The sequence below is a fragment of the Cydia pomonella genome, chromosome 28 (assembly GCF_033807575.1).
Source record: "Cydia pomonella isolate Wapato2018A chromosome 28, ilCydPomo1, whole genome shotgun sequence".
Lineage (NCBI taxonomy): Eukaryota > Metazoa > Arthropoda > Insecta > Lepidoptera > Tortricidae > Cydia > Cydia pomonella.
Window position 1 is genome coordinate 2125008 of NC_084730.1, and position 25214 is coordinate 2150221.

The 25214-nt window shown below is 40.1% G+C and overlaps 1 protein-coding gene across 1 annotated transcript; it reads right to left on the reverse strand.

The window, feature by feature from the left end:
* Positions 1-3270: 3270 nt before the first annotated feature.
* On the reverse strand, positions 3271-24601 carry LOC133533060 (uncharacterized). The gene is made up of 8 exons (XM_061871991.1): positions 24317-24601; positions 23346-24122; positions 21696-21864; positions 17178-17698; positions 13333-13503; positions 10560-10723; positions 6210-9952; positions 3271-5201 (listed from the first exon to the last, which is right to left on the reverse strand). The coding sequence occupies exons 1-7, from the start codon at positions 24389-24391 to the stop codon at positions 9736-9738; spliced, it is 2094 nt and encodes a 697-aa protein (XP_061727975.1). The 5' UTR covers positions 24392-24601; the 3' UTR covers positions 3271-5201; positions 6210-9735.
* Positions 24602-25214: the final 613 nt, after the last annotated feature.

Genomic DNA, 25214 nt, shown 5'->3' on the forward strand with positions numbered 1-25214 from the left:
CTTACTAAGTAACACCTTCATAGAAAAAATGTGTAAAAGTCTATAAAAAATTAACATTTCTGTAGGGGAACTGTCCCCTACAGATTGTGCCTACTACAGATTTTACCATAATCTAAAAACTTGATTTTGAGTAAAAAGTGATTTATTCTGCATTAAACTCAATAAATGACGTATAAATGCAATGTATTTCACAAAAAAAAAAAAAAACAATATTTAGTCAGTTAAAAATTCATCTTAAGAGGAAAATATAAAACGTGATCGCCCATACATATATAATATTTAAGAAAAAAAAAACCGACTTCAATGAGGGAGACCGGTGAAAGAACGAATATTGTCGATTTTGGATTTCATACAATGAAATTAAAAAGACAGCGTCATACCTATGTAGAAAAGGAGGTAAAAGTAACAGTTCCACATTTCAGTTTTGCTTTGCCCTATGGTTGACTGGTAAGATACCCGCAATAGGGTATTCGACTGTATTTAATATAAATTATTTCACACCATGCATGAAATAAAGCACCAGATAATTATAAAAAAAAACTAAATAGGATAGAAATATAAAAATGTGCCTTGAAAAGCTAACTGCTTGACAAACATGCAAAGAGAACAAATTGCCAAACGTGAACTATGCATCGTTGAAGAGTTCCGTTCTGATCATCATCAGCAGTTCCACTTCATCAAATGTCACTTTTTTTTAAATGTAAATACTTGATTTGTTAAAGAAAGCCTTTCACGTTTGAAGAGTTCCCTCGATTCCTCATGGATCCCATCATCTGAACTGGGTTTGGACAAAAACGGGACCAATCTGTATATATCTAAAATCAAACGAAAAAATAATTTTCAAAATCAGTTCAGAAATGACGGAGTTATTGAGTAACAAACTTTAAAAAAAAAAACAACCGAATTGATAACCTCCTCCTTTTGAAATCTTGAAGTTGGTGAAAAAATGTTAAGGGGTAATCATAGCGGAATGAGAAAATCTCGAAAAATCGTTGTTTGATAGATACTAATACTAAGGTTTCTTTAGTCATTTTCCTTGCGTTATCCAGGCTTTACGCTGCAATACGCTGACGATTGACAATTTGCCACGGCTCATGGGAGCCTGGGGTCCGTTTGGCAACTAATCCCAGAAATTGGCGTAGGCACTAGTTTTAACGAAAGCGACTGCCATCTGAACTGCTAACCCAGAGGGTAACCTAGGCCTTATTGGGATTAGTCCGGTTTCCTCACGATGTTTTCCTTCACCGAAAAGCGACTGTAAATATCAAATGATATTTCGTACAAGTTCCGAAAAAGTCTAAAAACTCATTGGTACGAGAAGGATTGCAATTCGCACGCTCTTACCGCTAGGCCACCAGCGCTTCTACAGCCAGCTTCCAGCTTCTGCAGGTTTCTAGATAGATTTAGTAACATATACATACAAGGCACATCTACCCTCGCGACTCCACTCTGGGGCCCCTTTTCTCGAACGGTATTGGTGGTCTAATTTATTAGTGTGTTGCTATGGCAACCCATACGATTTGACAGTTCGTGGGCTAATTTATTTTATTTTATTTTATTTCCCACACTTACAACTATTTTTACAGGAACCTAAGACAATAGTGTAACTTTTGAGAATAAGAAAAATATCTTTAACCCGACTTATAATATAAGTAGTATTTATATATTATATAAAAATACAATCTATAGTATATCATTACATCTACCTATAAGATAATAGTACAGTCAGCGTCAAATACTTCGTAGCAGTCAAAGTGGCCAAATAGTTCGGTACACCATACTAAATATATGGTGTACCGAACTATTTGGCTACTTTGACTGCTACGAAGTATTTGACGCTGACTGTACCTATGATGATTATTGTAATAAAACGAATGTTGCGAATCAACCATATTTTTAGAGTTCCGTAGCCAAATGGCAAAAAACGGAACCCTTATAGATTCGTCATGTCCGTCTGTCCGATTATGTCACAGCCACTTTTTTTCCGAAACTATAAGAGCTATACTGTTCAAACTTGGTAAGTAGATGTATTCTATGAACCGCATTAAGATTTTTATACAAAAATAGAAAAAAAAAACAATAAATTTTGGGGGTTCCCCATACTTAGAACTGAAACTCAAAAAAACTTTTTTCATCAAACCCATACGTGTGGGGTATCTATGGATAGGTCTTTAAAAATGATATTGAGGTTTCGAATATAATTTTTTTTTAAACTGAATAGTTTGCGCGAGAGACACTTCCAAAGTGGTAAAATGTGTCCCCCCCCCCCCCCCAACTTCTAAAATAACAGAATGAGAAATCTAAAAAAATGTATGATATACATTGCCATGCAAACTTCCACCGAAAATTGGTTTAAACGAGATCTAGTAAGTAGTTTTTTTTGAATACGTCATAAAATTAAAAAAAAAATTTTTTCATCAAACCCATACGTGTGCTGTATGGATAGGTCTTCAAAAATGATGTTTAGGTTTCTAATATCATTTTTTTCTAAACGGAATAGTTTGCGCGAGAGACACTTCCAAAGTGAAAAAATGTGTCCCCCCCCCCCCCCCCCCCCTGTAACTTCTAAAATAACAGAATGAAAAATCTAAAAAAAATATATGATATACATTACCATGCAAACTTCCACCGAAAATTGGTTTGAACGAGATCTAGTAAGTAGTTTTTTTTAATACGTCATAAATGGTACGGAACCCTTCATGGGCGAGTCCGACTCGCACTTGGCCGCTTTTTATTTGTCAATAAAATATGGTTTAGTTTTATATACTGATCTGTTATTAATTTTATAGTTGAAAATATCCTAAATCGCGTAAATAATTTTAATAATACGGAAAACAGGAGCAAAGCGGCGGAAGATCAACGGTTTTTAAAAGTTGTAATACGGTGCTACAAGGCAGATTCATTATGGCTTGTCAAAATTATTTAAAAATACATTTTCTAACTCTTCAACATAATTATTAAACGTTTCAGGTGCGACAAACGGTAACTTTTCCTTTGTTTTTTGACTGTTACACACATCTACTGCACAATAATTACGTGGTTTCGGCATTTCTAAGCGTAAGCGCGGGAAACGTGCGGCGCAATGCGGTGCGAGCGCTCAGGCGGACGTTGGGCGGCCCTCTGTCGGTTGTATCGTCGACGATACGCCCAACGGGTAGGCATATAGCGCGTGGCCTTGAGAAAGTGACGGAGGTCTGCCTGGACGGCCGGGAGATGTTTTAAGTAATTTATAAGACATAAAACACATAAAATTGCAATAAAACAACCATCAACAAAATACTTTAATTTATTGTCATTCACTTATAAAACGTAAATGAAATATTAAACATAATTTTACATTTCGAAGTCTTAGAAAAATTGTTAATACAGTTAGGGAAGCAATCAAATCAGAAGCTAAAAGAAATTAAACAGTACAGAAATACAAAGTATTTCTTGGAGACATATATATAGTACCTAGAGTAAAAGGAAAGCAACTTAAAAAGCACCCCTTGTTTATGTAGTTTTTAGGGTTCCGTACCCAAAGGGTAAAACGGGACCCTATTACTAAGACTCCGCTGTCCGTCCGTCCGTCACCAGGCTGTATCTCATGAACCGTGATACCTAGACAGTTGAAATTTTCACAGATGATGTATTTCTGTTGCCGCTATAACAACAAATATATAATATATAAAAATTAACAAACTGTTTATTTAAGTAGGTAACGTTAATAAAAGTAGGTATAATTATACCTTTGTTATAACTTCTGCATATTAGTATCTATAACAGTAACTTGTAGGTAATTAACTTATGTATATAATATTCTTGTGTACCCCGTGTGGATGTATGTACGAGTATCAACGAACCTGCCTGTGCATACATATACATGGATGAATGAATACAGATTCACTCAAGTTACTGATAACTTTATTGTTACTTATTGATAACTATGTTTTCCGCTTACTGCTCCTACACTAGCTACTTTAGATTAAAACATATTATTATTAAGGTAGGGCACTCCAGGTCTATTAACACATTGCTTATTATTACATTATTTTTTGTACAAACAGTCTTGCCTAAATAAATAAAAAATACTAAATAGTACGGAACCCACGGTGGGCGAGTCCGACTCGCTCTTGTCCGGTTTTTTAGTAAGCTGACATCTAATTTATTGCAAAATTCAAATATAGATCATTCTTAGCTGAGTATTATAGAAAAAAAAGCCATTTCTGTCAGTAGAAAAGGTGGCAATTTAAAAAATGTAAACGCGAAAAGTTGTCCTCCCATAGCACAGAATATAAATAATAGTAGGTACTACCGTACAGAAATGACACTTCCTACACAACCGAAGTTTGACAGCGATTCAGGGACGAATTATGCTGTCCCTTTCTAATGTATGGCACTATATCTTTCGGCCATTTAGGGTTGTCAAAATTTAAGTCATTTTCTCACCTGTAATCGTGCACGCAAAGGGACCAAGTTGTGCCAACCCTAATGATTGACCAAAGAGTTATTTTATGTAGTCTAGGAAATCGTGCCATTCCAATGACTGCTGAAATAGTTGGCGTGTACTGCGAAAGACTATCCGTTGGTCACTGGATATTCAAACGTCATTTTTTGACAATCATACTTACCTACCGTATAACGTACACCTTTCGGCCGCGTATGTAACCGAGTTTTGTAACCAGGTACAAAATAAGAAAATTTACTCTTTTCTCATAACCAGTTACAAACCAGTAATAGTTATTTGTGTCCCAAGGGAGGAAAAGTAGGAAGTGTTTTTATATACTGTATCGATGCAAATAAATAATTTCTGATTTCACGCCACTGTTCGGAAATGTGGCAATAGATGGTCTAAAACCAAGCTGGAAAGTAGGCAATAGCTTTAGCACCTGTACTTTTTTAGCTACAGTTTACTTTTGTAGCTGTTTGTGGTTTTTTAGCAAAAAGGCTTCCAAGTTTAGAGTCGGTTTGAACCAAACAACAGAAAAACGCCTCTTAAAAGTGATAAAAAAAGTAAAAAAGGGTGGGATCGGAAAATACTTACTGAATTGGATAGTGTAAATTGTGTTTGAATACATCACTTTCTTTTAACAATTTCCTCATGCCAATATAAATATTAATGTCTATGAAAATACTTATAGTTATGCAAATGTTTTATTATTTCCTCGCAGTAGTCGTGAAAAGCACTATGTAATGCCTCGACCGGAAACGCTAAAGATGCCCTCCACTTAGGGGTCACAAAACCGGTTTCACCGAAACCGAAAAAACCGGGTTTTTCGTCGATTGAGAAAACCGGCTTTCAAATTTGAAAAAACCGGTTTTTCGAGTTTTTTCGGTTTTACACTTAAATACTTAATAGTTGTAAGTATTACTTTGATTATCAGTTTATTACTACTTATAACTTCTTCTTCTATTTGTAATTTCTACTTTTTAGTTTATCAGTAAATATAGAACATATAATTGAATTAATAAAAATTAGCTAATTGCCCTACCCTACGTATAGTGATGATACATTAGACATTCTCTCTATCCTAAGATCCCATTATCAATTCGTAAAGAAAAACCAAAAATAATCGCTTGCCTTGATAGTTGATTTAGCCTACCAATTAGTAAAGTTATTAGCAATAGTCTAATACTAGCAGTCGAACTTTTTATTGTACGAACCACAAGGTAAATGCAAACTATGAAAAATTTAAAATTATATGTGTGCAAACAAATGTGAACTTATCCCTGCAACGAATATCTCTATATGTGGGTTATTATAATGATTTATTCTTAATTGCCTGGCTGAAAGAAGGCGAGAAGAGGGATTATAATTACATTATTTTTTTCACTGATCTTCAATTTAGTAACTTAACCTATGAAAGAAATTAATATTGATCTCAAATGTTAAGTGTATTTAATAAGTATTTACTTACGTAAAAGGAATATACGATGTTTTGTGTTTTGTGTTATAATGATAACTATTTGTAGTTAATTTTGCGTTCCAGAAGTGCATGGAGGTTATTATTTTAGTTATTTTGTTTTTAATTTTTGTTCCTAATAACTATAAGATATAAAAAAGGTTTTATATCCATTGTTAAATGACTGAATATTAAAGTTTAAATTCATAAAATGTAGTTTTTTTCACTTTTTATATGTAAACCGAAAAACCGGAAAACCCGGTTTTGTAATGTACAAAAACCGAAAAAACCGGTTTTCAAAAATACTAGCGGTTTTGTGACCCCTACCTCCACTAACGTGTCGGCCCTCAAACTCACTCGTCCATCTTTGAGCGGTTTTCCGGCCTCTCCTACAATGTCCTATAGTTTGTAACTGGTAACGAGAAAAGATAAAACTTTCTTCTTTTGTAACCTCACAGCGGTTACAAAACAGTTACAAAAAGGGCCGAGAATGTTTGAGTTTGTAACTGGTTATGAGAAAAGAGTACATTTTCTTGTTTTGTATCTGTGGTTACAAAACTCGGTTACATATGCGGCCGAAAGGAACGTACAAAGCCGTGCAGCGCTATCTACATGAGCTGTGCAATTGAATACATATACAGTCACGTCTGAAAAATTGCCAAAAATATGTATACACGACTTTATGACCCATGTATTAGGCACTACCCTAATACATATTTTTGGCGCGTTGTCCAATCAGTGAAACTAGTAATGCTCATCATCATCATCAGTGTGGAAGATGATACATATACGAGGGGCGCTTCTTAAGTTTACTATAATATACTAATTATAACGAATATACATAATAAATGAAATTCACTGTATTTTTTTGGCTTATGTACAATCTAAAACAACTTAATCTAAAATACATTGCATCATATCATAACATAATTATTATGAGCAATTCAATTGCGTTTAAATATTAAAAAAAAAAAATAACCGCTTACGTCAAGGAAATTACTACGGAGTACAAATGAATTCAATCGATCGACCAAATACCGAAATTTAACGGAAATTGCATATTCTTGAACCGTCTATGGGGCTTAATAATAATACGCGACAATAGGGAATATTACGCGAAACTTTGCAGAGGGCGCCACTACCACCATCCATCAAAATGTGAGGGTCTACTGCGAAACAAGAAAATTTAAATTTCGTTATCTATACTCTGTATCTTTAGGTATTTAAAAAAAGGTAAACAAAATATACCCTTAAATGGCTCCTTAAGCCAGTTGAGGGTAGATGAAAACTTTACATGATCAAATAATGTAGGTTTAAAGTCAGGTCGTTCAGTGACAGATCCAGGCAGTTTTGTATTTGGTTGGTTAACCAATAAATTTTGTAACTAACAGAAAGTGTACAAATTGTATGTTTACTTTTATTTAAATACCTAAAGATACAGAGTATAACCTCTCTATCACTCTTGCATATTCGAGCGATTAAGAGGCAGATAACTAAATTTCGATTTTCACGTTCCCCGGTAGGCCCTTTGAACGTAAACGAACTGCCTTGATGCATCAATGTCATATTTTATTATCTGTGAAAACTTGTCAAAAAGTTTAAGCCACAGTATGTATAAGTTACTCTATGGTTTACGAAAGGTGCTAGTGCTGCTCTCTAGCGGCAGAACATTACAGTAATACCTCCTATAAGGGGGTCCTTATTTCGTATAAGTTATATTCTTCTATGTAAGAGAGGTTCAGTGTAAGTTTTTTCCAAAAATTTTAAATACATTTTGAAGTGCGAGTCCCACATACCCCCCAAAATGGGCCCCACCTCAGGCCAGGGGGACGATGCGGAATAGCATTCCCACACCGAAAAAAAAAGGGTTAAAATTTTCAAAGTGCAACGCCTAATCTATAAAAATTCTAAAAAAAAATATACATTGGTTGTTTAGTGGTACATTTTAGATTAAGCTGGTGCCCCATAGAAAAATATGACTTTTACGAAATAAGGACCACATTACGCGTATAACATTTCTCATCTCGTCCTTTGAATATAGGGCGTTAGTGCTGCAATATTCAATATTCTGCCGCCAGAGGCAGCACCAGTAGAAACCGTAAACCATACAATCACTTATATATACCAAAGATACATTGAGTAAGATGTAAAGTCCAAGATCGTTTCGTACTTCGAATTTGACAGGTGAACGAGATGGCGCTGCACAGCGCCTTACATTTTGCGGTAACTCTGTCAAAAGTTGACGTTTGACAACTCAGTGACCGCAAAACATTATAGGGACCGTGCGCGTTGGAGGGTCTGCCATCTTGTGGCCTGAATCGGAACCATAAACATGCACATGTACACGTCACGTGTTTTCTTGTGCATAGTAGGTTCTGCCACCTTGTGGGCTACATCGGAACAAAAAACATCACATTTACGCCTCGCGCCAAAAATCTGACGGCTCCTGTGCTGCCTCCTACAGTTCATGCACGCTCCCTATATATATACTATGCCTTGAACAGTATTTTTGAGTTTTCACAGAATTTTTGTTACTATTAAATATGATAATGATGCATCAAGACAATTTGTAAGTAAGTAAACACGTTACTGTACATGAAAAATGAAATATTGATTACATCAGAAAGAACATAAATGTGTAATTTGTATACAGTTGGTGCTAGAGGCGCCCCCTACGCAGTTTTGCGTAATATTCCCTATTGGTGCTTCTGAGTACGTACAGTCGCCAACGGATATATCGGAGCGGCCACGGTGCTCACAAATATCTGAACACGCCTCTATTTTCAAGGCATCAGAGTGCGTTCAGGTATGTTACATAAAGTAGTATTAGGCACAAACGGCACCTTTTCTGCCATAAGTCCAGCTTGTCTGACTGAGGAGGAGGTTTTTAGATGTCGAGTATAGCGGACGATGGCGTCCAAAAGCGTCATAGCTTTAAGGAGTACATAACGTGGTAATAGACACAAACAGCACCTTTTCCCCTATAAGCCCTGCTTCAGGTGGTAACTGGTGGGAAAAAAATCCCCCTTTTACCAGTGTGGTAACTACTGGGAAAAAACAACTCACTAGTTACCACCAAACCAAGTTTGTGTGTGTGTTATTAGTTACCAGTGGTAAAAGGTGGGAAAAAAATTCCCAGTAGTTACCACTGGTAACAACTTGGTGGTAACTAGTGGGAATAACCTATATTTTCTGACGACGGGGTTTTTGAATTTTGGTGCTCCAGTGTGTTTCTTAATTGTATCTTAACGTTTATAACACGATAAATCAAGACATTTCAAAACTTTTGATTGTAAAAACTATTTTAAAGACGCAATAGTAAACGTCTTTACGCACGAAGGTTCGAATATATTAAATTTGATGTCGTGTGTAGCCGACTTTGGCATCCAAAAGCGTTAAGGGGTGTTACATAATGTAGTATTAGGAACAAACAACACCTTTTCCCCTATAAGTCCAGCTTGTCTGATCGAGGATCATATCTGAAGAGGAGTTTTTGATCTTTTGTACAGTTGTGCCGTTCTTGAGAACGTCTCCGTTTGTCTTCCTCCTCGCGTTGTCCCGGCATCTTGTCACGGCTCATGGGAGCCTGGGGTCCGCTTGACAACTAATCCCAAGATTTGGCGTAGGCACTAGTACGAACTACTACTACTAGTAGTAACTAGAACGTTTCCGTTTGTATGGGGAATATTCTCGTGCAAGAACATTCCCCATAGTAACCGGAGAACGTTCTCGAGACCGGACAACTATAATATTTTCTGACGATTGGGTGTCTTTTTAATCTTGGTGCTCCAGCGCGTCCCTAATGGTATGCTATAACACGATAAATCAATAAGAACAATTTCAACAGTAAGCATTAAGGGGTGTTACATAATGTAGTATTAGGCACAAACAGCACCTTTTCCCCTATAAGTCCGGCTTGTCTGATGGAGGAACATATCTGTAGAGGAGTTTTGGGTGTCTTCTGGTGTCGGGGAGTTTTCTGAATATTGGTGCGGTGGCTGCCGAGCCGGGCGCTGCGCCGCACCGGGGTCACGGTGTGCGTGGGCTGCTCCGCCTGGTTGGACTGACGTCTGGAAATACATAATAAATATTTCAGCCTATATACGTCCCACTGCTGGGCAGAACTCTCATGCCGGAGAGGGCCTGGGGTAGTCCCCACGCTAGCCCAATGCGGATTGGGGACTTCAACACCTTTGAATTTCTTCACAGATGTATGCAGGTTTCCTCACGATGTTTTCCTTCACCTAAAAGCAAGTGGTAAATATCAAATGATATTTCATACATAAGATCCGAAAAACTCATCGGTACGAGCCAGGATTTGAACCCGCGACCTCCGGATTGAAAGTCGGATGTCATATCCACTCCGCCATCACCGCTTTATTTTTAAAAAAATATTTAGATAATATATTAATAATACCTAATTCGCTTTGACGATTATGTTCAAAACAAAATTGCAAAAAATGTGACTTCAAACCCCGCTTGCCAAATGTGACCGAGTGTGACCCTTCCGTCTAAAAACCTTGAAATTCGTGTGATCAGCCGGGTCCACACAGAGCGAGTATACGCGCGAGGCAACTTCCTCACGCACAAACCGGCCAGTGTAGACGTGCCTCGCGCGTATGCTCGCTCTGTGTGGACCCGGCTATTAACGGATGACCCTTGATCATGAGTACTCACAACTTGGCCTGCTGCACAGCGAACCTGATGATGGTGCTCTTGAACACGTTCTTCACGTCCACCAGCTTGGGATCCACGCGGTCTCGCTTCCCACTGTTGGGGCTAATCTTGAGCTGCATGAACTTGTCTAACAGCTGGTCCAGGTTCGCGTCCACTACAGAGTGCTGAAAATTAAATTATTTCGTGTTATAATCATTTTAGGTGATACGACTGATAACTTTGCCTCTTACGCTTCCTCCCAGCACTGCACGGAGGCGGGCAGGTCCCCGCGGGTCTCCTCCAGCGCGGCGCGACACTCCCAGTAGGCGGCTAGAGACGTTAGTAGCATATCACCTGTGTCCCCTTAGCGATGGCTTCCTCCCAGCACTGCACGGAGGCGGGCAGGTCCCCGCGGGTCTCCTCCAGCGCGGCGCGACACTCCCAGTAGGCGGCTAGAGACGTTAGTAGCATATCACCTGTGTCCCCTTAGCGATGGCTTCCTCCCAGCACTGCACGGAGGCGGGCAGGTCCCCGCGGGTCTCCTCCAGCGCGGCGCGACACTCCCAGTAGGCGGCTAGAGACGTTAGTAGCATATCACCTGTGTCCCCTTAGCGATGGCTTCCTCCCAGCACTGCACGGAGGCGGGCAGGTCCCCGCGGGTCTCCTCCAGCGCGGCGCGACACTCCCAGTAGGCGGCTAGAGACGTTAGTAGCATATCACCTGTGTCCCCTTAGCGATGGCTTCCTCCCAGCACTGCACGGAGGCGGGCAGGTCCCCGCGGGTCTCCTCCAGCGCGGCGCGACACTCCCAGTAGGCGGCTAGAGACGTTAGTAGCATATCACCTGTGTCCCCTTAGCGATGGCTTCCTCCCAGCACTGCACGGAGGCGGGCAGGTCCCCGCGGGTCTCCTCCAGCGCGGCGCGACACTCCCAGTAGGCGGCTAGAGACGTTAGTAGCATATCACCTGTGTCCCCTTAGCGATGGCTTCCTCCCAGCACTGCACGGAGGCGGGCAGGTCCCCGCGGGTCTCCTCCAGCGCGGCGCGACACTCCCAGTAGGCGGCTAGAGACGTTAGTAGCATATCACCTGTGTCCCCTTAGCGATGGCTTCCTCCCAGCACTGCACGGAGGCGGGCAGGTCCCCGCGGGTCTCCTCCAGCGCGGCGCGACACTCCCAGTAGGCGGCTAGAGACGTTAGTAGCATATCACCTGTGTCCCCTTAGCGATGGCTTCCTCCCAGCACTGCACGGAGGCGGGCAGGTCCCCGCGGGTCTCCTCCAGCGCGGCGCGACACTCCCAGTAGGCGGCTAGAGACGTTAGTAGCATATCACCTGTGTCCCCTTAGCGATGGCTTCCTCCCAGCACTGCACGGAGGCGGGCAGGTCCCCGCGGGTCTCCTCCAGCGCGGCGCGACACTCCCAGTAGGCGGCTAGAGACGTTAGTAGCATATCACCTGTGTCCCCTTAGCGATGGCTTCCTCCCAGCACTGCACGGAGGCGGGCAGGTCCCCGCGGGTCTCCTCCAGCGCGGCGCGACACTCCCAGTAGGCGGCTAGAGACGTTAGTAGCATATCACCTGTGTCCCCTTAGCGATGGCTTCCTCCCAGCACTGCACGGAGGCGGGCAGGTCCCCGCGGGTCTCCTCCAGCGCGGCGCGACACTCCCAGTAGGCGGCTAGAGACGTTAGTAGCATATCACCTGTGTCCCCTTAGCGATGGCTTCCTCCCAGCACTGCACGGAGGCGGGCAGGTCCCCGCGGGTCTCCTCCAGCGCGGCGCGACACTCCCAGTAGGCGGCTAGAGACGTTAGTAGCATATCACCTGTGTCCCCTTAGCGATGGCTTCCTCCCAGCACTGCACGGAGGCGGGCAGGTCCCCGCGGGTCTCCTCCAGCGCGGCGCGACACTCCCAGTAGGCGGCTAGAGACGTTAGTAGCATATCACCTGTGTCCCCTTAGCGATGGCTTCCTCCCAGCACTGCACGGAGGCGGGCAGGTCCCCGCGGGTCTCCTCCAGCGCGGCGCGACACTCCCAGTAGGCGGCTAGAGACGTTAGTAGCATATCACCTGTGTCCCCTTAGCGATGGCTTCCTCCCAGCACTGCACGGAGGCGGGCAGGTCCCCGCGGGTCTCCTCCAGCGCGGCGCGACACTCCCAGTAGGCGGCTAGAGACGTTAGTAGCATATCACCTGTGTCCCCTTAGCGATGGCTTCCTCCCAGCACTGCACGGAGGCGGGCAGGTCCCCGCGGGTCTCCTCCAGCGCGGCGCGACACTCCCAGTAGGCGGCTAGAGACGTTAGTAGCATATCACCTGTGTCCCCTTAGCGATGGCTTCCTCCCAGCACTGCACGGAGGCGGGCAGGTCCCCGCGGGTCTCCTCCAGCGCGGCGCGACACTCCCAGTAGGCGGCTAGAGACGTTAGTAGCATATCACCTGTGTCCCCTTAGCGATGGCTTCCTCCCAGCACTGCACGGAGGCGGGCAGGTCCCCGCGGGTCTCCTCCAGCGCGGCGCGACACTCCCAGTAGGCGGCTAGAGACGTTAGTAGCATATCACCTGTGTCCCCTTAGCGATGGCTTCCTCCCAGCACTGCACGGAGGCGGGCAGGTCCCCGCGGGTCTCCTCCAGCGCGGCGCGACACTCCCAGTAGGCGGCTAGAGACGTTAGTAGCATATCACCTGTGTCCCCTTAGCGATGGCTTCCTCCCAGCACTGCACGGAGGCGGGCAGGTCCCCGCGGGTCTCCTCCAGCGCGGCGCGACACTCCCAGTAGGCGGCTAGAGACGTTAGTAGCATATCACCTGTGTCCCCTTAGCGATGGCTTCCTCCCAGCACTGCACGGAGGCGGGCAGGTCCCCGCGGGTCTCCTCCAGCGCGGCGCGACACTCCCAGTAGGCGGCTAGGGACGGCGCGTGCGGGAAGCGCGTGCGCACCGCGCGCAGCCAGCGAGCGCATTGCTCCCAGTCGAAACCCTGGAAGAGAGGTCAATCATTTGATATGTCAGCGGCCGATCGTAGTTCCTGTGTAATGTTTTGACGGTATGACTACCGTCAAACTAATAGATAGAAGATAGGATAGGTTATAGGTATTCCACAAAAACGCACGAAGCGTTTTGCTTCAACATTCCTTATGCGAATTGCCAAAGAGTGGAATGCCCAGCCCGAGTCTGTGTCTCTGCACGAGTACAATCTGGGTCTCATCAAGGCTAGGGTAAATAGCTATCTCATATGTAAGTGTGCTCTACCGTAGACCGCATCATCACTTACCATCAGGTGAGATCGTGGTCAAACGCTTGCCTAATTGCCTATCCTCCATAAAAAATAAAAAAAAGGTTCGTTAGGTTACTTCAGATGCGCGAAGGGCAAACTATCCACGCCGACTTAGAGAACGTGACAATGATTTTCACGATAAGCAGACAGATACTAGAATGCAGTTTCAAAATTAATGACTGGCGCCTACGGTATTTCCGTTTACGACCTTCAAACCTTCAAGAAAGACAGGCCAAACGGGGGCTATTAATTGGTAAGTATCTTCTAAGTAAGAAGAGAACAGTTTTTGCAATAACTCATAAGCAGCTGCGGCTGGACTGATGATGTTTGCTATAGTTTTCACTAAAAGTATAAGCTTTTGTTTCCCGATCAAAAAATAGTTTTTGGCGACCCATATTCGTTTTGAACTACCTATCCAACGATACCCCACACTATTGGCTCAAAGCAAAAAAAAAAAACATTTTGTATGGAAGGAGGAAATTTTTTTGTAGTTTTTATTTCACCATGCATGATTTATGTATCCATGCCAAATTGCAGCTTTCTAGCACTAACGATCACGGACCAAAGCCGCGGATAGACAGACAGACGGACATGGCGAAACTATATATACAGGCTGGTTAGTGGTTATTATTATCTTCTAGCTTTAAAATGTCAAAAACATGTATCTACCCAGCACTAAGTACTAAGGGCAGATTATACGATAAAGGGATTTATAGATTTTGGAAGAAATGAACAATTAGCGATAAAAACAATTATTACTCTAGGATCAAAAGCTTCTTAAAGAACAACCTATAGTCTGTATCTTTAGGTATTTAAAAAAAGGTAAACAAACAATTTGTACATTTTCGGGTAGTTTTAATATTTATTGGTTAACCAACCAAATACAAAACCGCCTGGATCTGTCACTGAACGGCCTGACTTTAAACCTACATTATTTCATCATGTAATGTTTTCATCTACCCTCAGCTGCCTTAAGGAGCCATTTGAGGGTAGATTTTGTTTACCTTTTTTTAAATACCTAAATATACAGAAAAAGCGCTGGTGGCCTAGCGGTAAGAGCGTGCGACTTGCAATCCGGAGGTCGCGGGTTCGAACCCCGGCTCGTACCAATGAGTTTTTCGGAACTTATGTACGAAATATCATTTGATATTTGCCAGTCGCTTTTCGGTGAAGGAAAACATCGTGAGGAAACCGGACTAATGCCAACAAAGCCTAGTTTACCCTCTGGGTTGGAAGGTCAGATGGCAGTCGCTTTCGTAAAAACTAGTGCCTACGCCAAATCTTGGGATTAGTTGTCAAGCGGACCCCAGGCTCCCATGAGCCGTGGCAAAATGCCGGGACAACGCGAGGAAGAAGAAGAAGAAGAAGAAATACCTAAATATACAGACTATAGGTTAAGAGTACTAGGAAAGCCAGCAGGATGAAAGGAAATTCGTATATTTTAAATGTTGCTTTCATTATTGATGTATTTTTTATTTTATTATTGTGTGTATTTACATCTATACATACTGAGACATAATTAGGTATCGGCATCCTTTTAGCTCTATGTAACGATAATTATAAGTACATGTCTATTTTAAATTTAGATTGTATTTTAGTTCCCCGATTATTTTTGTTGTTTTCACCTATGAACATTGTTTGTTATTATTTTAATTATTTGTTTGTTGTTTGACATGCCTAGAATTATTTTTTAAGGATAAATTTTTTTGAATTAGAATTGCTGTGCCCTTGAATGGTCCATGTCACTGTACTAAAATAGTACATTACGATACAAGTGCGAAAAAAAGGAAATTCGAAACGAGTGGCGATAAATTAAAACACGACCGAAGGGAGTGTTTTAAACCGACACTAGTTGCGAATTACCTATTCGCATATGTATCGTACAACGTTTTACAGTACATATGGCCCTTTAAATGTTCGACACAGTAACGTAATATGCTAATTTTCGCACTAGTGCGGTAAAATACCACCATATGTACTGTAAATTATATTGTTTATTTATTTATTTATTTATTGTTTACTAAGAAACAAACGGTTGCATACATATACAATTGAACAGAAATATATGGTAATATTAAATTAAACCTACAGTTTCCTTAATTAAAGATACAATAGCTAATTACATTTATAAATACTTTAAACAAACAGATCTGAGTTGTAACTGAGTGTATTTATCCGGGTACAGTCAAGGTCGCAAAATTACTTTATCAGTAGTAATTTAATTATTTAATGCATTCGCTGTACCATAAAGTAATAATAATAATAAAAAAAGTATGCTTGTAACACCTTTTATGTAACAACGTGGAAATGCAATACACAATAAACAATACATATAGCCTAATAAATACATCAAAAGGTACGTGACAGCCGCCACAGCCTCCTGGCCACAGGCTAATAGATGGGACAGTAGCCTTCTGGGGCACGGTCCTCCTTACATGTTAGATTTAATAGTAAATTTATTTTAATCTAATGTTATTTATTTAATATCTAATTTTAATTGTAATTGTATTTACTTCCTGTAATAGTATGTTTAAATTTTATTTCATTTTTAAAAACATTGATTATTAATTGTCTGAAATATCATCTTCCTCGCGTTGTCCCGGCATTTTGCCACGGCTCATGGAAGCCTGGAGTCCGCTTGGCAACTAATCCCCAGAAATAGCGTAGGCACTAGTTTTTACGAAAGCGACTACCATCTGACCTTCCAACCTAGAGGGTAAACTAGGCCTTATTGGGGTTAGTCCAGTTTCCTCACGATGTTTTCCTTCACCGAAAAGCGACTGATAAATATGAAACGATATTTCGTACAAAGTTCCGCAAAACTCTTTGGTACGAGCCGGGGTTTGAACCTGCGACATCTGGATTGCAAGTCACACACTCTTACCGCTAGGCCACCAGTGCTTTTCAGGGTTCCGTACCCAAAGGGTCAATCGGGACCCTATTACTAAGACTTCGCTGTCCGTCGGTCCGTCCGTCACCAGGCTGTATCTCATGAACCGTGATAGCTAGACAGTTGAAATTTTCACAGTTGATGTATTTCTGTTGCCGCTATAACAACTAATACCAAAAACAGAATAAAATAAATATTTAAGGGGCCCCATACAACAAACATATTTTTTTTGCCGTTTTTATAAATAATGGTACGGAACCCTTCGTGCGCGAGTCCGACTCGCACTTGCCCGGTTTTTTAACCTTTTAACGGGCAAACTTCGATTTTATATGGCATAAATGACCACCCTATAAGAATGATTTTAACTTCATTTCAAAATGACAGAGTTCAATTTTCCGTAAGTTCTTATATTCGTCGTACTCGTTATACTGATCGTTAAAGTGTTAAGTGTCTGAAATAAATGCATTTTAAAATGTATTATTCTTACCTCACGCAGCAATTCCGTAAGATCATTCAGCGCTCCCAACAACACATCATCCACAGGAGCCTCATCAGAATTCAACGTGGTATCATGATCACTATCATTCATACAAACACTATCACTCACATAGCTAACCCGGCCCCTCCACTTAGTGTTATCATCAATAGGTTCATTCATGCAGTCAGTGTACGAATCATTATCACTATCATGGTCTAATTCTATATTTTCCTTATTCTCTTCATCAAATTCTTTGGCTTCCGTCTTTAAGAACAGCGGTTTCAATGGCTTTTCAGCTAGATGATGTATCCCAAAGCACTGTAGATGTTGGTAGGAGTGTATGGATTTTCCTCGGGATTGCAGCCATTTTTGCAATCGGTTACGCATCTCTTCCGGTCTAGGAGTGAATGATATGGGTGTTTGGAGGCGGACCCGCTTGCGTTCGCTCTTGATGGCTGATGTTACGGTGTCCTGTTTCACTTTGTCGTCTTCGTTTGTGGTGGTTACGTCAATTTCGTTCAGTTTTTCATCTGTAAAGAGAATTTTTTTTTAAAGTTCATCAATTTGTCCTTTACTGTCATTTTGGTTGAATTTTTCAAAACATGTTTTGATCCTTCAGTATCTCCGACGTTAGTATTAGCATAGGCCTGGAGATTAGTACCTAGAAAACATTACAGTTGTCATATCCAGCGAAAGTCAATTTAAAATCTTATTTTATTAAATTGAAGAATAAGTCACTTAATACAAAATATATATCCACAACAAGTTTCGTCAACGACCTACCTAGTATCTATATAACAAAAAGCAATAAACAAATAGAAACCTACCCCCCACTCTGATTTTCACCCGGACCAAAAGTGCCAAAAATACTGGCAGCATTGCCTCGCTGAATGGCCAGTGATATCTGCTGGACCAGGAAAGAACCAGAGCGAGGGTCGCAGCCCCTTTCTTTCAGCCGACACCCTATGCTCTTGATTATTAAATTGTGTATTTGAATATGCCCGAGTTACGAGTTTTCTAGTTAAATTAGGGATAAATATGAGATGGATTATCTTTTTGGGTCAGTGAGGGCCACGTCCCGTGCTGCTACGCTAGTCTCTATGGTTAATAATACATTGAAAGTGACATGAAATGAAAAAATTATCTTATTCTTTAACAAAATACAGGTTGGTGTCCCTTTTTAGGGTTCCGTAGTCAACTAGGAACCCTTATAGTTTCGCCATGTCCGTCTGTCTGTCTGTCTGTCTGTCTGTCTGTCTGTCTGTCTGTCCGAGGCTTTGCTCCGTGGTCGTTAGTGCTAGAAAGCTGAAATTCGGCGTGGATATATAAATCAATAGTGGAAATTCCGCCTGCAATTAAAAGTGCCAGTGGAGATCTACTTACCAACCCCATAGACATTGCCAACGCTTTTGCTGCTGAATTTCATAAAGCATACTCCCAGGAACCGGATTTCACTGTACATCCTATAGTCGATAAGGTGGCTCGTGTTCAGACCGCACTATGTGACATACTTTTCACACCAAAGCAAGTTTTTGATGTTCTGAACACCTTGGATGTCAACTCGGCTGCTGGCCCTGATAGCTTTCCAAGCATTGTATTGAAGCAAGCTGCTGCTGTGATATCCCCGAAACTGGCAGAAGTTATGAATTGTTCTTTTACCTCTGGTTGTATACCCCGGGATTGGAAACATGCTCTAGTAACCCCAATTTTCAAGAATGGTGACAAGACCGACCCGTCCAAATTTAGACCAATAAGTCTCACAAGCATTATCTGCAAGTGTATGGAAAAAATTATATGTAAGGAGTTGACAGGTTTCCTCAATAGGGAAAACTTAATATCAGTGAAGCAGCATGGTTTTGTACAAAAAAGATCTACAGTTACCAATCTCTTAACCTGTGTACATGGTTGGACCCAAAGTATGGACCGTAACCTTCCAGTAGATATTCTTTATTTAGACTTTGAACGTGCATTTGACAAGGTTCCTCATCAGAGACTACTTTTGAAATTAGATCATTTTGGAATCCGTGGAAAGCTACTAAAATGGATAGAAGGGTACCTGTCAGACAGAACCTTCAGTGTGCGAGTCGGTGACTGCCTGTCTCAACCACTAAATGTGCTGAGTGGAGTACCTCAGGGATCTGTCTTATCTCCGACTCTGTTTGGAATATTTGTGACTGACTTAATAGCACTAATAGAGTCAGAATCGTGCTTCTTTGCAGATGATGGAAAGTTCTTCGCTAACCCTCATGTTTCTTCTGGTCAGCTGCAATCTGATTTGGATCGGTTAACGGAGTGGACTTCGCAGTGGATATTAAAATTAAATGTTAACAAATGCGCAGTTCTGCACCTTGGTAAAAAAAACCCTATGGTCCAATACACGATAGGAAGCTCGCCAATTGCAGCGGTGACGTCTCAAAAGGATCTCGGTGTGACAGTTACAAATAACCTGAAGTGGGGTGAGCACATAAATAATATAGTCAAAAAGGCAAATTCGTTCTTGTATGTTATAAAACGCTCCTTCCAATGCATATCTGTTGAAGTTTTTATCAAAATTTATAAAACATATGTCCGCCCTTTGCTCGAATATGCTTTCCAAGTATGGAATCCCTATTTTGTCAAAGACATTGACCTTTTAGAGAGTGCGCAGCGAAGAGCCACCAAGATTCCATTTAAGCTCAAACGCCTACCTTATGAAGAAAGGCTAAAGGTACTGAAGCTGCCCACACTCAAAGCCAGGAGAGCGAGAGGAGACCTTATCGAGTGTTTTAAGATTGTTACCCACTGTTACAACCTCCCCGACATTCACGATATAATCAACAAAAGAGCTATCAGCCGCGAGACCCGAGGTCACAGCCTAAGAATTGTTCGCACTCCCACTACTACTAAAGCTGCATATCATTCTTTGTCCAACCGTGTCGTGGCGGCTTGGAACCGTTTACCGGATAGTGTTGTAACTGCTCCCTCGGTCAATGTTTTTAAAAACAGATTGGACAAGTGGCTTTTAAACAATAAGTTAGACTGATGTTACTTAGTGATGTGATACGACTTTACAAACTTTGAACTGTATAATACAGGACACTGTGTGACATAGGCTCATCAGCTAAATAGCTGCTCGCCTATAATTATATAATAATAATAATAATAATAAAGCCGACAAAGTCGTACAATAAAATCTAAACAATTATTTTTTTTGAGGGTACCTCCCCTACAGCGTAAAGTGGGGGTGATTTTTTTTTTGCTTCAACCCTACAGTGTGGGGTATCGTTGGAAAGGTCTTTCAAAACTAATAGGGGTCTTCAACAAACATTTTTTGATAAAGTGAATATATTCGGAGATAATCGCTCCGAAAGAAAAAAAAATTGTGTCCCCCCCCTCTAACTTTTGAACCATAGGTCCAAAAATTATGGAAAAAATCGTGGAAGTAGAGCCTTAGAAAGACATTAAATGAAAACTATAGCGGACATGATCAGTTTAGCTGTTTTTGAGTTATCGCAAAAAGTTCCCCCTTCATAGTAAAAAGACTTACTTTACCTAATTAGGTACTGATTATGCAAATTTGCCTATTTGTTTAACTCGCGTGAAAGGTACCGTTTCATCCCTTGGTTAACAATTTACTATACTTTAAGCTCCAGTTTAGCTTATTGTGACGGAAGAATAACTACGGAACCCTACACTGAGCGTGGCCCGACATGCTCTTGGCCGGTTTTTAAGTATTTAAATACCTGTGTTAAGGAACACCGCTCTTCATCAGTGACTAAAAGCAAAACTATGACGGCTATAAAGTATAAACTAAACAATTAATAGGTAAGAACTATGTAATGACTGGTAGAGAATGCCTCGTGGCATTAAGTCCGCCTTTTGTACTATAAGATTGTTTTTCTTTTGTGCAATAAAGATTAAATAAATAAGTAAATAAAATAATACTAAACTAAGATGTGAGTAGCAAAGTAACTAATGTAATTTTAAAAGTTCGCGACATTAAATTTGGAGATGTAAAAGGTCCCCAATGTCAGAGTACCAATACTTATAAGATTTGGAGATGTAAAGTCTCTCAAGTGTCAAAATGAAATGAGTTTGTCAACCTTTGTCTCACACCCTGTATGTGTTTAAAATCTGTAAACACCAATCTTCGTTAATTTGAATAGAGGGAAGGTTTTCTAAGCAGGACTCGGATTTTATTTTTAAATCCCAATATTTTTAATTATTTTATACTCTTTACGTAGGACTGGATCATGTTTTTAGGCAACAACTTCTCATTATTAGATAGTCCACATTAAACATTAAATAATAAACCAAAGAACGAAAAGGAACGTAATAATACCGGTATTTTTTGTATCAATAATAAACCGGTTCCGAGCCTTGTTTCTAAGACCGTTTTCGACTTTTCGCGTAGCAGCACTAGAGATGGTAGCTGCCCTCACTAACCCAAAAAGAAAATCCACCCTGTATAGAATTTTTATTAATTTTTAATTGAAAAGACAACTGACATATTGACATACAAGAAAATTATTTATTATATTCTCTCACCAATAGATGACCACTTATGGAAGCAGTTCCCCAGCTCCTTCTTGCTGATCCGTTTCAGGTGAACAGCGGAGATGGACCTGCGCACCAGGTCCTTTGTTACAGGCTTGGCAATGTTTGGGCCAAATATTGTGTGCCGTTTGCTGGCAATCAAGCTTCCCTGCTTCAGTACCTGGGACAATGGTTTTGTTAAAAATGTATAAAAATACTTACCTGAATTATTACAATGAAAAACTAGTACTCATTTTTTAATAAAGGCTGAGGGCCAGTTTCATAATGTCCAAGTAAAGTATTGGATACCTAATTAACAAATAAAATTAACTGCCAGATAAAACTTCCTGCGAAACTTAGCACTATATCTACTAGTTAAAGCTTATTTGTTTACTAGTAAAAGCCAGAAGTGAAAAAAAATTGTAAAACCAACTGTTCCATATACTCCTCAAATTACGATGATTTTATTCCTTAGATTAGTGGCACGTAGCTTATTCAGGACTTTACTTGGACATTGTGAAACAGGCCCTTACTAAAATTCGTTATAAAGACATAAGTGAAAACTAGCCTAAATCTGTAAGTCTGGATTGGTGTGGATTTTAAGAAATCGTCATTCAAGCCTCATTGCAGATTGTCCTAAAAATCCTGCTTAAGAAAAATATACAAAAAGATGATGTTGTAGGGTAGTTATTTTTTCTTTAGTATCACATTTAAGTGTTAAATAATAGTTAAATAGCCCTGAATTTTTTTAAGTTTACCTCTATAGTGCAAAGTAGGTTACAGGGGCCCTAGTAAATGTGATACAAGGAACAGGAGTGTACAATTTATACTATCTTCTACTAAAATCTGAAATAGATTGAAAACATCTAAAGAAAAGGAATCTGTAGCTAAGTCATGCAAAATCTGCACATACTCTTACACAGTAAGGGTGACCAGATGTCCCGTACTTTAGGGTAGTCCCGTATTTCGAGCGCGAACTCTTCATTGTCCCATAATTTGGCGAAACCAATATGGGACAGTACATTGTCCCATTTATGATTCAATGGCATTTAATGATAAAAATACATATTGAAACCATTTTTTTTTTTCACGCACACAGGGTGAATGCCACACTATCCAATTTAATATTGATTTTTAAAGTCCTACATTAATAGGGTTGTCAGTCCGGGTTTCCCCCGGATTTGTCCTAGTTTAGAGGGCATCCCAGGAGCGTCCAGGGAGGGGGGGGGCTTCATTTGTAGTCCGGGTTTAAAAATAATAAAAGTCTTAGGTCGCCCGCACCACATGCACAACCTGTTTAAAAACCTGTAGAAATGTCCTGGTTCTTAACTCTAAAATTTGTTGTTGGTTGCCATCTTTAAAACCTGGTTTCCAAATTTTAGAGATGGCAACCCTATACATTAAGAAATTTTGCAATTGTATGTATTTAATTGATTATGCCCAATTTTAGTAGCAAAACAAAGAACTTTGATTTTTAATAAAAAAAAAACTGCCTGTCCCATATTTAACCTCAAATCCCGATTTTTTAATGCAGTTTTCCCGTAAAACCCTGAAATCAGATCTAGTCACCCTATACACAGTGTACAATCTGTAGACTTTCTTTCACACCTAAGTTGTGAATGGATATTTCTGAAGAAACAATAAGTAAATAAAATAACTTACCTTTTGTAAAAATATAGGATCTCTTTGAAGTCTATCAGCATCACTTAATTCAGCCTTTTGAACTGTTTTAGGCTTGTAGAGGCGATCAAACACAGATTCTCTATTCTTAGTCACACTGAGTGGTCGCATTGGTATCATACTCTTTCTAGAACACTCCATAGCTTTGTCAGATATTTTGGATTGGTTTAAGGGTGCCATACTTTTTCTGGCAGTAAGATTCGGTTTTTCAAATGGCTGATTCATTCGCAGCATACTTTTTCTAGTAATTTCTTTTGATTTCTCAGGAGTTTTAGACTGATTTTCTGACAATTTCAATTGGTTGGCCATCTTGATAGGGGCCAAAGTTTTTCTTCCAACATTTGGAACATTTTTAACTCCATTAACAGGCAGTTTTAAAGAATTGGCAATAATTTTATTACTGTTGACAAAATCCTTTTTTACAGTATTTTTAAGATGAACCATACTTTTATCCACCATTTTCAAGTCATTCTTAACTTCAGTTACTTTCGGAGGATTGATACTATTCATAACTGGCTTAATTTCTGCAGTAGGTTTCTTTAGTGGCATCGGAGCGGTAAGGGGTCTTTTGTCGTTAATGCTAAAATTCTTCTTGACCTCTCTAATTGTGCTGGAGCTTTTAAGATTGCTCTTTGGCAGGTCATTTTTGGGTTTAACGGTAGTATTTAGTGTTTTATTAGCTAGGGAAGCGTTCGATGGTGCCTTAGAAAAACTTTGTGACTCATTTTTATTGTATTTCTTGAGGTTCAACTCCCGTAACTGAAAGTACGATTTAGGTAATAATCATAATTTTTCAATTACTCAATTATTCAGTAGATTACTTTAGTAAATCACATACAAATTTTACAAGAATATAAAGACGCCAATTAGAATTCAAATACCTAGATTAAAAACAAATAATATGTGTCTTATATACAAAATAATGTGTCTTATTATTATAAAAAGTGGAATACCTTATCGATTCTCGCTTTTTCTCTAGCGATGCGCTCTTGACGAGCCTTATTCAAACGTTCTTCCACAGATTCCATGGTTAAATAACACTTATTCCACTAACAAATCCCGTTTACAAATGGGAATCATATAGCGCAAACGAGTCAAACAACACAACACAACCGCTTTTCAACATTTGACGGTTAACCGTCTATATTCGAAAATCTTTGAATTTTTTGGTAGGGTTGTTTGAGCAACTGTTATAACTTATAAGTGCATCCAAAGGCTTCATGTGGCTTAATGTGTCAACTGTTTGAACTGTTACTACACAAAATACGGAAACAAAATGAGTGCACTGATTGCAAGGATAGCAAGGTTAGCGTGACTTGTTCATTTTATTGCATATAGTTTATTCTAATAGTAAAAGTACGTATTCAACTTTAAAAAACAAGACATTTTTAAAAAATGACCTCTAATGTAGAAGATCTTAAAAAAAGATTCAAAGAAGAAAGAATCGCAAGGGAGAAGGCCAGAATACAAATGGTAAGTTAACAATGGTATTACGACTTAGCAAAATCATTGTCTAGATAGTTATACTTTATAGTTCAATTTCAATATATTTATTCAAATTATTAAACATTTGATTTCTTTACAGTTGCATGATATGAATCGAAGAAAATACAATAAAAATGATGGCAACGCTTTTATATATTCTAAATCGAATACATCTTTAAATATATCCAATGAGAAATCACCAGTTAAGAATGCAGCGTACCAAAATGGTTCTAATTTTGCAAGGGGTACAAAGAATCCAATCAAGAACGCAAAATTCCAGAAACACTTTAGTCTTGCTAGTTTTGGTAGAAATTATTTGAATGTCTCAGCACCTGTCTGCAATAATACATCTTTCTCCGGTAATTT

Bases quoted from the DNA above. Each gene is read 5' to 3' on its own strand.
- LOC133533060 (XM_061871991.1), bottom strand. From the start codon at position 24,391: ATGGAATCTGTGGAAGAACGTTTGAATAAGGCTCGTCAAGAGCGCATC. The intron at 24,123-24,316 runs GTATTCCACTTT...TCGTACTTTCAG, and splicing joins AAAAAGCGAGAATCGATAAG to TTACGGGAGTTGAACCTCAA. The intron at 21,865-23,345 runs GTAAGTTATTTT...CCATTGTCCCAG, and splicing joins ATCCTATATTTTTACAAAAG to GTACTGAAGCAGGGAAGCTT.